General features: G+C 51.5%; 1 protein-coding gene across 1 annotated transcript; it reads left to right on the top strand.

The window, feature by feature from the left end:
* The first annotated feature begins 51 nt into the window (after positions 1-51).
* Positions 52-12,575, top strand: LOC107383354 (peptidyl-prolyl cis-trans isomerase FKBP14). The gene is made up of 4 exons (XM_015955919.3): positions 52-355; positions 11,274-11,431; positions 11,718-11,845; positions 12,162-12,575. The coding sequence occupies exons 1-4, from the start codon at positions 162-164 to the stop codon at positions 12,318-12,320; spliced, it is 639 nt and encodes a 212-aa protein (XP_015811405.1). The 5' UTR covers positions 52-161; the 3' UTR covers positions 12,321-12,575.
* Positions 12,576-13,575: the final 1,000 nt, after the last annotated feature.

Raw genomic sequence — 13,575 nt, 5'->3', positions numbered from 1 at the left:
CTGGTTTTAGGGTTTATGAGTAGTCATGGGCGGTGCTCCGTGAGAGAATCAGCCAATCAGAGGACAGCGTCGTGCGGAGACTTGATTGAAGCAGCGTCGCTGCCACGTAGAGGACATGGTTGTCCTCCTGTTCCCGTGTGTGTGAAGCTGAAGCTGCCGGTATGTTGGTGCTGGTGCTCAGCTGGCTCTGCCTGCCCGCCGTAGCCTCCGTCAGCGGCGGGAAGCTGCCTGAAGCCGAGGTAAAGACCGAGGTCCTGCACAGACCCTTCATCTGTCACCGGAAGTCCAAATACGGAGACATGTTACTGGTGCATCACGACGGCTTCTTTGAAAACGGGACCATATTTTACACCAGGTGTGTTTCCTGTTTTGTCTAGAGATCGTGCATTATTTAACCCTTTCAGCCAGCAGCTGCTGTGTGCGTGCATATAAAAATATACTTTTCACGTCTAACAATGGGACATGTCCTCACGGTGAAGAAAACCCGAAAACATGGTTTCGGAGGTTGGGTGTTGCCCTTTAGGTTCGGCTAAGGGGCTATGAATAGAACCCCACTGGGTAGGGTATGGGTTAGGCATAGCGGATCACCAAAATGAATGTAAGTCAATGACGGGTCCTCACAAGTATACTAAGGTGTGTGTGTGTGTGTGTGTGTGTGTGTGTGTGTGTGTGTGTGTGTGTGTGTGTGTGTGTGTGTGTGTGTGTATTCTGGTCCTTGAGAGCCACTGTCAGCAGTGTTGGAGCAGGTAAACAGTATGATATGATTCAATGAAATTGAATAGAGAATACCCTCTAAAAAGAGTAACCAACAAGAAAACTTAAAAAGTCACAATTTAAAGGGATACTATGCAACTTTTTTAATTTTTTTAATCATTTTCTTGAGCCAGTATGTGCTTAGATGACCCTTTACCACGTTAATGAAAAGTCACTCAGACCCTCACCACCCCCTGTGGCCAGAATACCACACTTGCAACTTCAGTGTGGTGGGCGGCCAGCTGTTAGACAATTGAGCTGACATACCTGGCACTGCAGTCTATTTCCAGCAGGTGTCCTGCATGCTTTACATCATGAACACACCTGATATGTTTGATTTTGTGATGAATTCCTTCTGTAGACGCTAATGATGGCTGGGGAGATATTCCACACTGCGAGGTGATAGGTTTTGCTTTCGGTTGTAGTAAACAGACACTAGGGGTGCTAGAAACCAGCCAAAATGGCCTAGTCCTCCTTTAAAGAATGCTGAAATTACCACCACCACCACCCCCCACCCCACCCCACCACCCCAATTCCTGTCCCCTTTGCATGAAAGATACGGCCAACGGAAGTTACGGTGTAACTATGGTTCTGTGAGTTCCTGGATGACTGCCAGTGGCAGTAAACAGAGTGGATGTATCTCCTCGCGCTCTGCGCAGGTCGAGTACTAATGTAAACAAAGTCACGCACGTGACACGTAGCGCACCTGGTCGCGAGTCTATAAATTACGCGCCGATAGCTACGTTCGGGTCTCCCGGGATCTTCTCGCCCGAGAAGTTCCGAGTGACCCCTGTGACTGGCAGTCATCCAGGAACTCACAGAACCATAGTTACACCGTAACTTCCGTTCTGTTTCGTTCCCTCCTGACTGCCAGTGGCAGCAAACAGAGTGGATGACTTATGCCAGAAGTGTCACGAGGAACATAAAACTCACCGTCACTCAGGAGGTAGCCGCCAGAGGCAGCACCGCCGAAGCGAGCGCGGACCCGTGGCCAACGTTGAGGCGGTAGAAGCGTGCAAACGTGCACGGAGTTGCCCAGGACGCCGCAGCACAGACGTCCGCCAGTGGCACACCTCTCATCGCCGCCCAGGATGTAGCAACGCTCCTGGTGGAATGGCACACGATCCCAGGGGGAGCCACGGCACCCACTGCCGCGTAAGCCATCGCAATGGCGTCCACGACCCAATGCGACAGCCTCTGCTTCGAGAGGGCCCGACCCCTGTTCACTCCTCCGTGACAGACAAACAGCTGGTTTGACTGCCGGACAGTGTTTGTGGCCACAATATAGAGCTGCAGTGCCCGGACCGGGCACAGCAAATTCGCCCGCCGTTGTTCCTCCGAGTGAAATGGGGGAGGGAAATACGCCCCCAGCTCGATTGCGGCATTCACGTAGCCCGCGGGCAGAACCTTGGGAAGAAAGGCGACGTTGGGCCACAGCGTCACCCCCGACCCATCTGCCTTCCACCGCAGGCAGGCGGGGCTGATGTCCAGTGCGTGCAGCTCACTGACCCGTTTAGCCGACGTCACTTCCAAGAGAAAGGCGGTTTTCACAGACACCACTGCCAACGGGGCAGTAGTCATTGGCTCAAAGGGTGGCCCACACATGGCCCGCAGGACCAGGGGAAGGTTCCAAGCAGGTGCCGGCCTGCACAAGGCAGGACGCAACCTTCTCACGCCCCGCAGAAACTGGGTCACCAAACAGTGAGCCCCAATGCTCCTGCCATCCACCAAGAGGTGGTTGGCCGAAATAGCCGCCAGGTGTACCTTAAGGGTCGAGGCGGCCCGGCCCTTGTCAAACAGGTGCTGGAGGTACCGCAGAACCTCATGCAGGGAACAAGAACCAGGGTCCACGTCCCTGCCAGAACACCAGGTAGCAAACCGCTGCCAACAGCGAGCGTACGTGGCCCTTGTAGACGGAGCCCTGGCACTATCCAGCACCTGCTGGATGGAGGGCTCTAAGCCGACTGGGGGCTGCCTGCCCCTTTCAATGGCCACACCGTGAGCCGAAGATGATCTGGGGACGGATGCCAAATCCTCCCCTCCATCTGAGACAGGAGGTCCCGTCTCGCCGGCAACCGCCATGGCTCTCCATTCAGCAGACTGAGAAGCAATGGAAACCAGAGCCTCATGGGCCAGTCTGGCGCCACCAGAAGGACCTCGTGTGACGAGTCCCTCACCCGATGGAGGGTTGGTAAGATCAACGGAGACGGCGGGAAAGCGTACAGCCGAACCAACGGCCAGGCATTGGCGAGGGCGTCCATCCCCAGAGGGGCGTCGGCCTCTGCCAGGGAGAACCACAGAGGGCAATGTGTGCTGCTCCTCGAGGCGAACAGATCCACCTGGGCCTCTCCAAACTGATGCCACACCCTCTGCACCACCTGAGGGTGCAACCTCCATTCCCCCGGGGGAAGACCCCGCCGGGACAGGCAATCCGCCACCGAGTTCCTCCACCCCGGAAGGTGCAGCGCCCTGATGGAGGCCAAGCGAGGGTAAGCCCAGGTCAGCAGCGTCTGAGCCTCCCTCAACGATCGCAACGACCTGGTGCCCCCCTGATGGTTTATGTGGAACACCGCCGAGGTGCTGTCCATCCGGATGAGCACGTGCTTGCCCCGCAGAAAGGGCAAGAAGCGCCTCAGCGCCAAGTAGACGGTCTTCAACTCCAGGACATTGATGTGAAGCCGTGCCTGACGGGGGCTCCACAACCCCTGGACCGACCTGCACTGCCAATGCGCCCCCCACCCCCGGGGTGACGCATCCGTCGTGACCACCTCCCGTCTGGCGGGAACCGCGCCAAGCGGGACGCCGAGACTCAGGTAGGCGACATCGTCCCAACGACGCAAAAGAGCCACACAGCTGCTCGTGACCTCCAGCTCGACCCGTCGGTGTCGCCGGGGATCCAGGCGGAAGCCGTTGAACCACCTCTGCAAGGGCCGAAGGTGGAGCAGCCCGAGAGGCACCAGTGCAGAAGCCGAGACCAGCATCCCCAACAGTCGCAGCCACACCTGGACCGGGGGTGCCGCCCCAAGGCGAAAGGCCCGGAGCAAGGACCGAATCCGGACCCTCCTCTGCCCGGTCAGCCTCGCCCGCATGGCCACAGAATCTATGGCAATGCCGATAAAATCCACCCGCTGAGTCGGAACCAGAGAACTCTTCTGCAGGTTCACCGTCATCCCCAGCGCCTCGACGTGGGCAAGGACCCTGGCCGTGGCCAGACCCACTTCGCGACACGACGGCGCGCAGACGAGCCAGTCGTCGAGATATGGCAGGACCTTCAACCCCGCCCGACACAGGGGGCTCAGGGCTGCCTTCACGCACCGCGTGAAAACTCGGGGGGCGAGAGACAGGCCGAATGGCAGAACCAGAAACTGGTACACCCTCCCGAGGAAAGAAAACCGCAGGTACTTCCTGTGCCCCGGATGGATCGGGACATGGAAGTATGCGTCCTTGAGGTCTATGGTCGTAAACCACTCTCCCGGACAAACCACCTGAAGGACATCGCGAGTCCGAAGCATGCGGAAGGGCAGCACCTTCAGGAACCGATTGAGACCCCTGAGGTCCAGTACCGGCCGCAGGGGCCCATCCTTCTTGGGCACCAAGAAATACGTCGAATAAAAGCCGTCTGCCTGCAAATGCGGCGGAACGACCTCTATGGCCCGTTTGTCCAGGAGCACATCTATTTCCTGCATCAGGATGCTGACCCGTGCAGGATCTGTGACCGAAGTCACCCTGACCCCCGAAGGGGGTGGGGGCCGACGGCGGAACTGCAACCTGTAGCCCTGGGACATAGTTCGAACCACCCAAGCGTCTCTGCATTGGGCCTCCCAGAGGGCCAGGTGCTGTGGTGTAAATCTGCCCGCCGCCGGCCCACAGCCCTCAGGCCGTGTCCCGACGCCTGTTTGGGGCCCTGGGGGGGCGGCGGCCCCTGTCCTGCCCCGAGGATCCCCGGGGCGGGGCCTGACCTGCCCCCGAGCATCTCCAAGTCCCTGCCGCAGCCGCGGCCTGCTGGGCGACCTGCAAGGGGGCGGCCGGACAAAACCGGCGCCGAGGGTCTCGTGCCCCTCGTGGCCTGGACTGTGGCATGGGGAGGACCCCTGCCCCGCTACGCCCACTCCAGGCCTCTGCGGCTTGTCTGGACTGCCGCCGACGTTCCAACGCCCGCTCAGCCTCGGGCCCGAACAACTGGCCCGGCACCACGGGCAGACCGCGCAGGCTCTGTCGGCAATCATCCGACACCGGAACCTGACGGCGAGCCACTACCAGCGTGCCCAACAACCGACCAAGCTCCCTGGACATCAGCCCAAATGCTTGCAGGGCTGCGTCGTTCGTATCGCCCAGTGCCATCCCCGCTGCGCCCGACTGCAGCATCTGGGACTGGGCTAGCAACAGCACCGACAGCGAATTGCTGGTGCGTGCCATCCGTGCCCCGATGTGGTAAGCCCGGCACAGTAAGCTGTCGGTCACCCGACACTGGGTGCTCGGACAGCGGACCCTGTCCCTCAATGCCTCATCCGGGGAGAGCACCAGAGAGGCAACGCAGTGGTCCACCGGGGGCATGCGGTCCAACCCGTAGGTTCCTGCCTCCCGCATCGATGCCAGGGTCCTGGCATCCCTACCATGGTGGGAAAGCTGTCTCGGGTCCCCCCAGCACCGCTGCATCTCCTCCACAAAGGCTGGCGATGGTGGGACCTGAAACGGGGGCGCCGCCGGAGCCCGGCGGAAGAAGGGATTCCCCGCCGGACGGGCCACCGGCACGTCGTCCAGTCCAATCCTGGCCAGTGCCGCTCGCAAAATCGCCCGCAACTGACAGGGGTCCTCCGCCAGCTCCGAGCTTGCTGAGCTATGGAGAGACATCCCCGAGTCGCCATGACCTCCCAGGCCCGGGGGCTCCATCACCAGCCCCTGACTACGGCCAGGAGAGGGGCCCTCCTCCTCGAGGGACTGAAACTCAGAATTTGAGGCCCTCACAGAGATCAGGTCGTCCAGGCCCCCCTCGTCCGGGGCTCTGGTCAGCAGCGCTTTGAGCTGTTCCACCTCCGCCCGCAAAGAGTCCACTTCCTGGCGAGAGGGTTGCGCCACACGCCGCTTCTTGCGCCTCGGGCTGCCGCGTTCCTCAGCCGGTCTATCCCTCCGTCTCCCGGAACACGGGCGAGGGACACCAGAGGGCGGCAGGTCTGACTCAAACAGGAGGCACTCCACTTGACGTAGCCTGTCCTCCCGCACCGCCAGCGGCAAAATGCTGCAGTTCATGCACGGGTAAGTCAGCGCCTCTCTGAGGTGACCGACGCCCAGGCACTTGGGACATAAGTCGTGCCCGTCCTCCACCTTTCAGGGGAGCCCCGCATGACGTACACTCCAACATCCTTACCGGTGTGGGAGACGCCAGCGACTCCACAGGAACTGAGCGAGGACTTCGAGGAAAACTGAAGAACGCGATTCAGTCATGGAGTTGTAAAACAACACACGTGCGTGTGTGTCGGCTAGGTAATCTGAGCGTGCCACCACCACGGTCAGAACGTCCAGCCCCACTCACCGGTAGCGTTGTAAAACAACACACGTGCGTGTGTGTCGGCTAGGTAATCTGAGCGTGCCACCACCACGGTCAGAACGTCCAGCCCCACTTACCTGTAGCGCTCGCCGGCCGCACTCACCTCCCCTTTCCACAGGGGAAAACCTGCGACCGCCAGCGAGCCCTATCCGAGCCGGCAGCGGCGGTCCGAACGGCGCCGGCCGGCCGCACCACCCTCACTCGGTAACAATTAGCAGATAAATAACAGCGTCAATCCACCGCCCCAGAGGGCTCCTTCGAGCGCTCCGACCACACGGTCCCGGGCAGGAAGACGCCAAGTAAAAACAGTACTCACCTCTCAAGACCGATAAGATCCGAATCACGGACTTACGGAGCGATTGACCAGCGAAGCACGCCAGGCCAACAGCGAGAAGATCAAAGAGACCCGAACATAGCTATCGGCGCGTAATTTATAGACTCGCGACCAGGTGCGCTACGTGTCACGTGCGTGACTTTGTTTACATTAGTACTCGACCTGCGCAGAGCGCGAGGAGATACATCCACTCTGTTTACTGCCACTGGCAGTCAGGAGGGAACGAAACAGAACCTCCTGTCCAGAATATGTTTACGCCATGACCATAGATGGATGATGTGATCCGTTTGCACTAATCCACTTTTTATGGGCTATTTAAAGATGTGGAAACAGCAGCAGTCGCAGCTCAAACAGGATACTGTTACAATCTCTCTGCCGGCAGCTACAGAGTGGAGGGTGATATGAAAATCTGGCCAAAGCTAACATGCAGTACCATTTTGGCTACTTTGGCTAGGTTTGTAACGACACCCTTCTTAAATGGAGCCAATGAAGACAAACTGGTGGGCAGGATTTTATCACTGCAAACATTTTAGAGGAAGAAGATAAACTCAGTCTTACCATCATTCACTCAGAAAGTGCCAGCCAGGCTTTAACGTAATCCTAACTAGGGCTTGGCCGATTTATCGGTTAGCCGATTAATCGGGCCGATATTTAGCACTTCTTCACCAACGCCATTGGCCAGTAAGCCTCTTTAGTAGAGCCGATTTAAAGTCAGGCACTTCCGCGGGCAGCCCGCTGCTTGGGGTAAGGACCCCAATCTAAAACATTGGGCCTTTGTCTGCAGAAGTCCACCAGCAGCTCCTTGGTTTTCCCCATGTTGATCAGGAGATTGTTCTGCTGGCATGAGTCCCCAAAATCCCATGTCCCCAGTCTTTACTTTGAGTTGTCCTCACTGGTGATGAGGCTAACTATGGCAGACTCATCAAAGAACTTCTGTTGATGGCAGTCTGTGGAGTTGGTGGAGAAGTCTGCAGTCTGGAGGGTGAAGAGGAACCAGTACAGTTCCCTGTGGTGCCTACTGCAGACACAACCCTGTGATCTAACAAACTATGGGCGTTCTGTGAGTAGTCCAATATCCACTGTGTCAGGTGGTGGTCCACTCCTGGTGGTCCAGGTTGGATGTTTAGTGTAAAAGGCACTGGAGAAATAAAAAAAACATGATCTTCACAGTGCCTCCAGGCATCTCCAGGTGAGTCGGAGCTTGGTGTAGGAGGTAGATGATGGCTTCTTCCACCTCAATGCCCGGCTGGTTGGCAAACTGCAGTGGATCCAGTGAGGACCTCACTAGGGAGTGAAGATGGGTGAGTGCCAGTGCTACTGGCTTGTAGCTAGGAGGGTGCCACCCAGGTTCCACACTGGATGGCACTGCTATACTGGGTCCCTCTATACATGGCCCTACACTGCCAGTATACAGGGCTGTCTGCATTGTCCATATAAGACTCTGGTATCCATGATATTAAAGAAGTCTGAAATAAAACATTTTCATGCTCATAGATGAGTAAACACTGTAAACCTGACTGAGGTGGTCATATTTTGTGCTGGGATGGTTATAAAAAAAACTTAACTTGTGTTTGGAAAGTTAACTGGATTTCAAACGTGCCATTCTCTTTTGGAAAAACACCCTAAACATGACTTATTTGGTCCATGTAGAAATAATTTACTCGGTGAACTGGAGAAACGGGTTCATGCTGTAGGACTAAATACATACTCAAGTAAGATGCAGAGAGTTTAAAACAGATCTAAACTCCAACTATTTAAGCTGATTTTTATGCTCTACTCAGTCACCAGGGTTTTACCTACGTTTAAATTTGCGTGGCGGCCGCCTCCAGCTATTTTAGTGCCGCCCCAGCCTGATTTCACTCTGCCCCCAGCTATATGGATGTTATTTTAACTGCAGTTGCAACGTTGTGCCACTACAGGGGCGCTGTATCTGCAGCGGTGCACCAAAAGCGCTAAAACCGCTGCAGAATAAGATAAAAAAATTGCTTTTCTCGCTAGTTGGTACATAGCTATGGTTGGTGCTACTGACGTCCTGATTTTAACCCCAGGCTCTTCCATATCAGAGCAGGAATGTACAGTGCAACGAAAAAAGCTGTCTGTGCATGTCTGTCTATTTTTACACGTAGCACTGGTGCAACATCCTTGAATTACTATTTTCCCCAGAACTTTATTGAACAAAAGTAAGTTACGTGTAAGAAAAATGCTTTTTACTGGCGCACAGTGTGGTCATCTGGATGCAGTGGAGAAAAATAAAGGAACCAGCAAAGTCACAAAGGCAGAACCGGTCCAAAGTTTGGGATCAAACGTGCAGCTACACGCAGATTGGCTAATGCTAAAGCTAACGGGTAGCAGTCTCACAATCAAGTGGCGCACAGAAAAATATATGATGATCGTAAATCTAAGAAAGACTAAACTCTACAAGTGAATGAAAAGTCCCCACCATCCTGTTTATTCTGCATCCTGCAGCGCCATGGATCAGAACCGCTGCAGATACGAGTCACATTACTGCTACAAGATAAGGCAAGCCGTTGTAGTATATAATTTTCAAACGCTTCTATCTTTGAACATAATTTAAAGTGGATTATTTCCAACCTGGACATAATAGACATGCCACCATTACATTGTTAGTAGCAGAAATTAAACGTTATTACCATCTCCAACATAAATGCATGTTAATGAAATGCATTATATTTTACTGGATATATTTATGTGTTATTTTGACTCAGATGAGTGTTCTCACTACAAACCTAAAATGTTACTGAAATGTAGGTCAGATGGGGAAAAAGGGAACTAAAAACCAGTCTAATGCATATTATTGAGCCTTTTATAATAAGACTGTTATTTCAGCCTCATAATTTTGTTGTTTTATTTCATATTTTTCAGCAGCAAACCAGTTTTGTTTCACTTGAAACGTTGTCAAATGGAATATTAAATTAATCAACAGAAGCTTAGATTAGAACACTTAACGAAAAAATATTTTGCCTTTTAAAAAAGTTGAATGCAGAGCATGCATGTGCTGGCGCATGGTCAGGATGGTACCCCCTCTGCCTCGGTTTGAGCCAGGAAAAACCCTGGTCTAGGGCTGGGCGATATGGCAAAAATAGAATATCACGATTTTTCGAATATTTCATCACGATTTCGATTTTATCACGATTTTTTATCCATGAATAGCACGACTTCAATTGCGTATTAAAGAAGAGAAACATTGAATAAATAAACATTTATTCATATTAGGGATAATCAGCACAGTGCTAACACACTTATACTTTAAACTCACACCAGAGATGATAAAAGCCCTGAGAGAAACAATTACAAAAATCAGTTTTTCTCGTTTTTCAAGTAACTTAACATAAATTAATATCGTAAACATATTTAAAGTGCAAACATGTCAATTGCAAACGTATTGTGTAAACATTAACATGTTCAAAATACTATGTAGCTCCCAGTTGCTCATGTAGTGGATAGTTAAGCTCAAATAAGGCTCTGATGTGCGGCTGGACCAGAGATCGCTTGTGGTAGCAAAAATCTGCGCATTCTGAATATTTTCTGCAACAAGTATCTAAATAAAGTAAAATTTTCCAGTGCAGATTGAAGACAACCCATAGAAGCACTGATTTGATCTCAATTCACAGAAAAATAGAACAGGTTATGCACCTAATAAATAAAATTACTAACAAACTCAGGAATCTTTCTTTGCTTCACTGTTCTGGTGCACCTCTTATTATTTGGAAACTTCATTTACTGCAGCTGGCAGAGGCAGAGATTGTTTCTATTGATCACGGAGTTTACAGAATCATTTTAAATTGTAATAGGGGAAGACTGCAAGAGGGAGCGGTAAAATACAGGAGGTCCCCAGCAAGAACAAGAAACTACGAGTCTGATGAAACCCGCCGGTTTTCCATCAGGCATTCACGGGGCAGCTCCAACGACCTAGTGACCGAGCTCAGTCCGGTACCGGCTCGGCAGAGGGTGAACGAGCCGAGGCGACGTCGTGCTCTGCTTAAGAAGCGGTGTTATTTTCCTGCTTCAGAAGAAGCGTCCAATGTGTTTTTACGCTTTCTCCGAGACATGTCACGTCACTAAGTTGTTAGCGCCGCGCGCTAAGGAAACCCTGCGTTCCTCTTCGGAACGAAAACCTCGTTGTCGCTCTCAGCCGCGGCCGAAGCCATGTTTGTTCACACACAGGTGAAAACAAGCGGGGCACTAATATATTACTATGACTCACTCTGATTGGTTAAGGGTCAAACAAAGGCGTGTCATTCGCCTGGGGTAAGTTCCCTTTTCATTCAGAGGCAGAATTTCAACAGCAGAGCTGTGAATCGTGATAAAAAGGTCTCTCAAAAATGACAGACCGTCAGATGTGTAGATCGTCAAACGGTCTAAAATCGTCATATCGCCCAGCCCTACCCTGGTCACAATCATATTCTGACAGCACTGCTATAAAAGCAGAGAAGAGTTGCTATAGGAGTCGTGTAGAAATGTTTTTTCAGTAAACTCTTTGTTATGTTCTGTGTACACGCTCATTTGCCTCAATAAAAACATAATGTCTCATCTCTCCGTTTTACTTTTTACCGGCAGCAGTTTGTTCTGAAACACTTGTCTCTAAATGTGTTCAGATATAACTTTTACTTTCCTCTGCAGTCGAAGTCAAGGTGCTGGTGACAAGGACGCCATGTGGTTCACACTGGGCATCCGACAAGTAATCAAAGGCTGGGATGTGGGCCTGCAGAATATGTGTGCTGGAGAGAAGAGGAGGCTGGTGATCCCTCCATCTCTGGCCTATGGGAAAGAAGGGAAAGGTGGTGAATTCTGGGAAAATCTGGCTCTTTAAATAACTGCTTCCCAACGTTCTTCTGTCTTGCTTTGACTCTTGGGTTAAGACTCCAAGCCTGCATAATGGCTTCTTTAGTCTACTTTCTCTCCGCATGGAGCATGCAGACAAAACTGTTTCCTGGTAAGCACAACACTAACAGTCTGAGCTCGCTATTAACACCATCAACTAAATATTTCCTTTATGATTGTGAATAGTTGTAGAGACGCGACAACTTTATTTAGATTCAGCTGATTTCTTGTGTTGCTGACCAGGTAAGATCCCACCTGAGAGCACACTGACCTTCATCGTTGAGCTGCTTGAAATCAGAAATGGTCCAAGGTCACACGAGTCCTTCCAGGAGATGGACCTCAACGATGACTGGAGGCTGTCCAAAGACGAGGTGAGGGTCAGAGGCACCACTGTCCTCTCAGTGCTGCTGGCTCACAGTCTTTGGTAGATTTAGGCTTAAAATGCTCATATTAAAGTTTTTCCCGTTAAAATGAAATCTGCAACGAGATGGTGCAGTATTTAGAAAATGTGATCATGTGTAATATTGTGATATTGACTATGGCAGTCGGGATAATTTAATGGCGTTGTGGGCAATGTCTGACTGAGCTGTGAGCGTTTATGGCTCCTGCTGATTGGTCTAATATTTTATTAGCACACGGTCGGATTTAGTGTATTCTCTGCTTCTTTCTGCCCTCTGTGTTTATCAGGTGAAAGAGTACCTGCGGAAGGAGTACGAGCGCTACGGCTACCCTCCTAACGACACGCTACACGAGAGCGTGGCTGAGGACATTTTTGACAAAGAGGACAAGAACAAGGACGGCTTCATATCTTCCAGGGAGTTCACGTACAAACACGATGAGCTGTGAAGTCACGATTAACGCTACAGGGAAGCCTGTTTGGGCTAAAGCTGCTTTTTTGTGAGCTTTGTGTCAGCCTCTGTTTCCCAAACTAAGACCCGTTTTGTTTTCACCTTTGAAGAAAATTGGTGATCCAGACTGACCTGTCTTGGTTTCTTCTCCCATTAAAAACACACCTTCCTTTGTGAAATGAGACGACGTGCACCATTTTTACAAGTTGTGGACAAAGATAAAGATGAGTAAATAAAACTGATGTTTTATTCAGATTTGTTTTTTCTAAAATTATTTTCAAATAAAAACGACACAAAGACCAAAGTAACACATTTTTTAACACATCTGAAGTGATCTGTACTATGACTGAATCCTTTGAGAGACGATCTCTTTGGGAGAAAAGCTCTGGAACTCCTGTTACAGGAACTAGAAGTGAAACAAAGCAGAGAGGAGCTTCCGACGACCACATTTGGAGTATCGTTTCCTGATAGTTGGACATCTCTGATTGGCTAACAGAAACATGACTCCACCGCTGACTCTGTTCGCTCTGCAACGTTGATGTTTTATCTCCACATATAACACAAGCTTGGAGGAGTTCTGTGTGGTGGAGTTGCTAATGCTAACAGTTAGCTTCTGCTAGCTTAAATGTGCTCACTCTCTCTCCTGGATGCTAAACCAACAGCCTTCCCCGTTGTGAGACAAGATGGGTGAGTCCATGATGATGCTAAGTAGATCTGTCAGGCTTTAGATCAGAGTTTCACCATTTCTTTTCTATCAGAAGCTAACGCAGGAGGTGGCTGTAGAAGACATTTCACATTCAACCTGCATGTGAAGCTCAGAGTGACGATTATATTTAAAAAATAACAAGTAAAACCCACCATCTAGTGAACCTGCCCTTTAAAAACAGGTATGTAAACACACCCTAAAAAAACATCAATTACAGTAATGCAAGTAAACGTAAATCATTACTCTGGCTGTCACCAACACGAAGCCTAGATCCATCCATGTTTCAGGATTCTTGTCCCACTCTGGACCCTCCAGCACCACCTGAGCCTGGTATTAACCAGCCTACCTGAGTCTTGCTGCTGACCATGTCCATCCCTCTGACCCCGTGGCCCAACTTCTGATGCTGCTTCCAGCAGGATCATGCACCATGTCACAAAGCTCAGGTCATCCCTAACTGGTTTCTAGAACATGACCATGGGTTCGCTGGACTCCAACGGCCTCCACAGTCACAAGGTCGTATTCCCGTCTAGAACCTTTGAGATGTGGT

This window comes from Nothobranchius furzeri, chromosome 11 (assembly GCF_043380555.1).
Source record: "Nothobranchius furzeri strain GRZ-AD chromosome 11, NfurGRZ-RIMD1, whole genome shotgun sequence".
NCBI classification, from domain to species: domain Eukaryota; kingdom Metazoa; phylum Chordata; class Actinopteri; order Cyprinodontiformes; family Nothobranchiidae; genus Nothobranchius; species Nothobranchius furzeri.
This window is presented reverse-complemented; position numbering and strand designations above follow the sequence as displayed.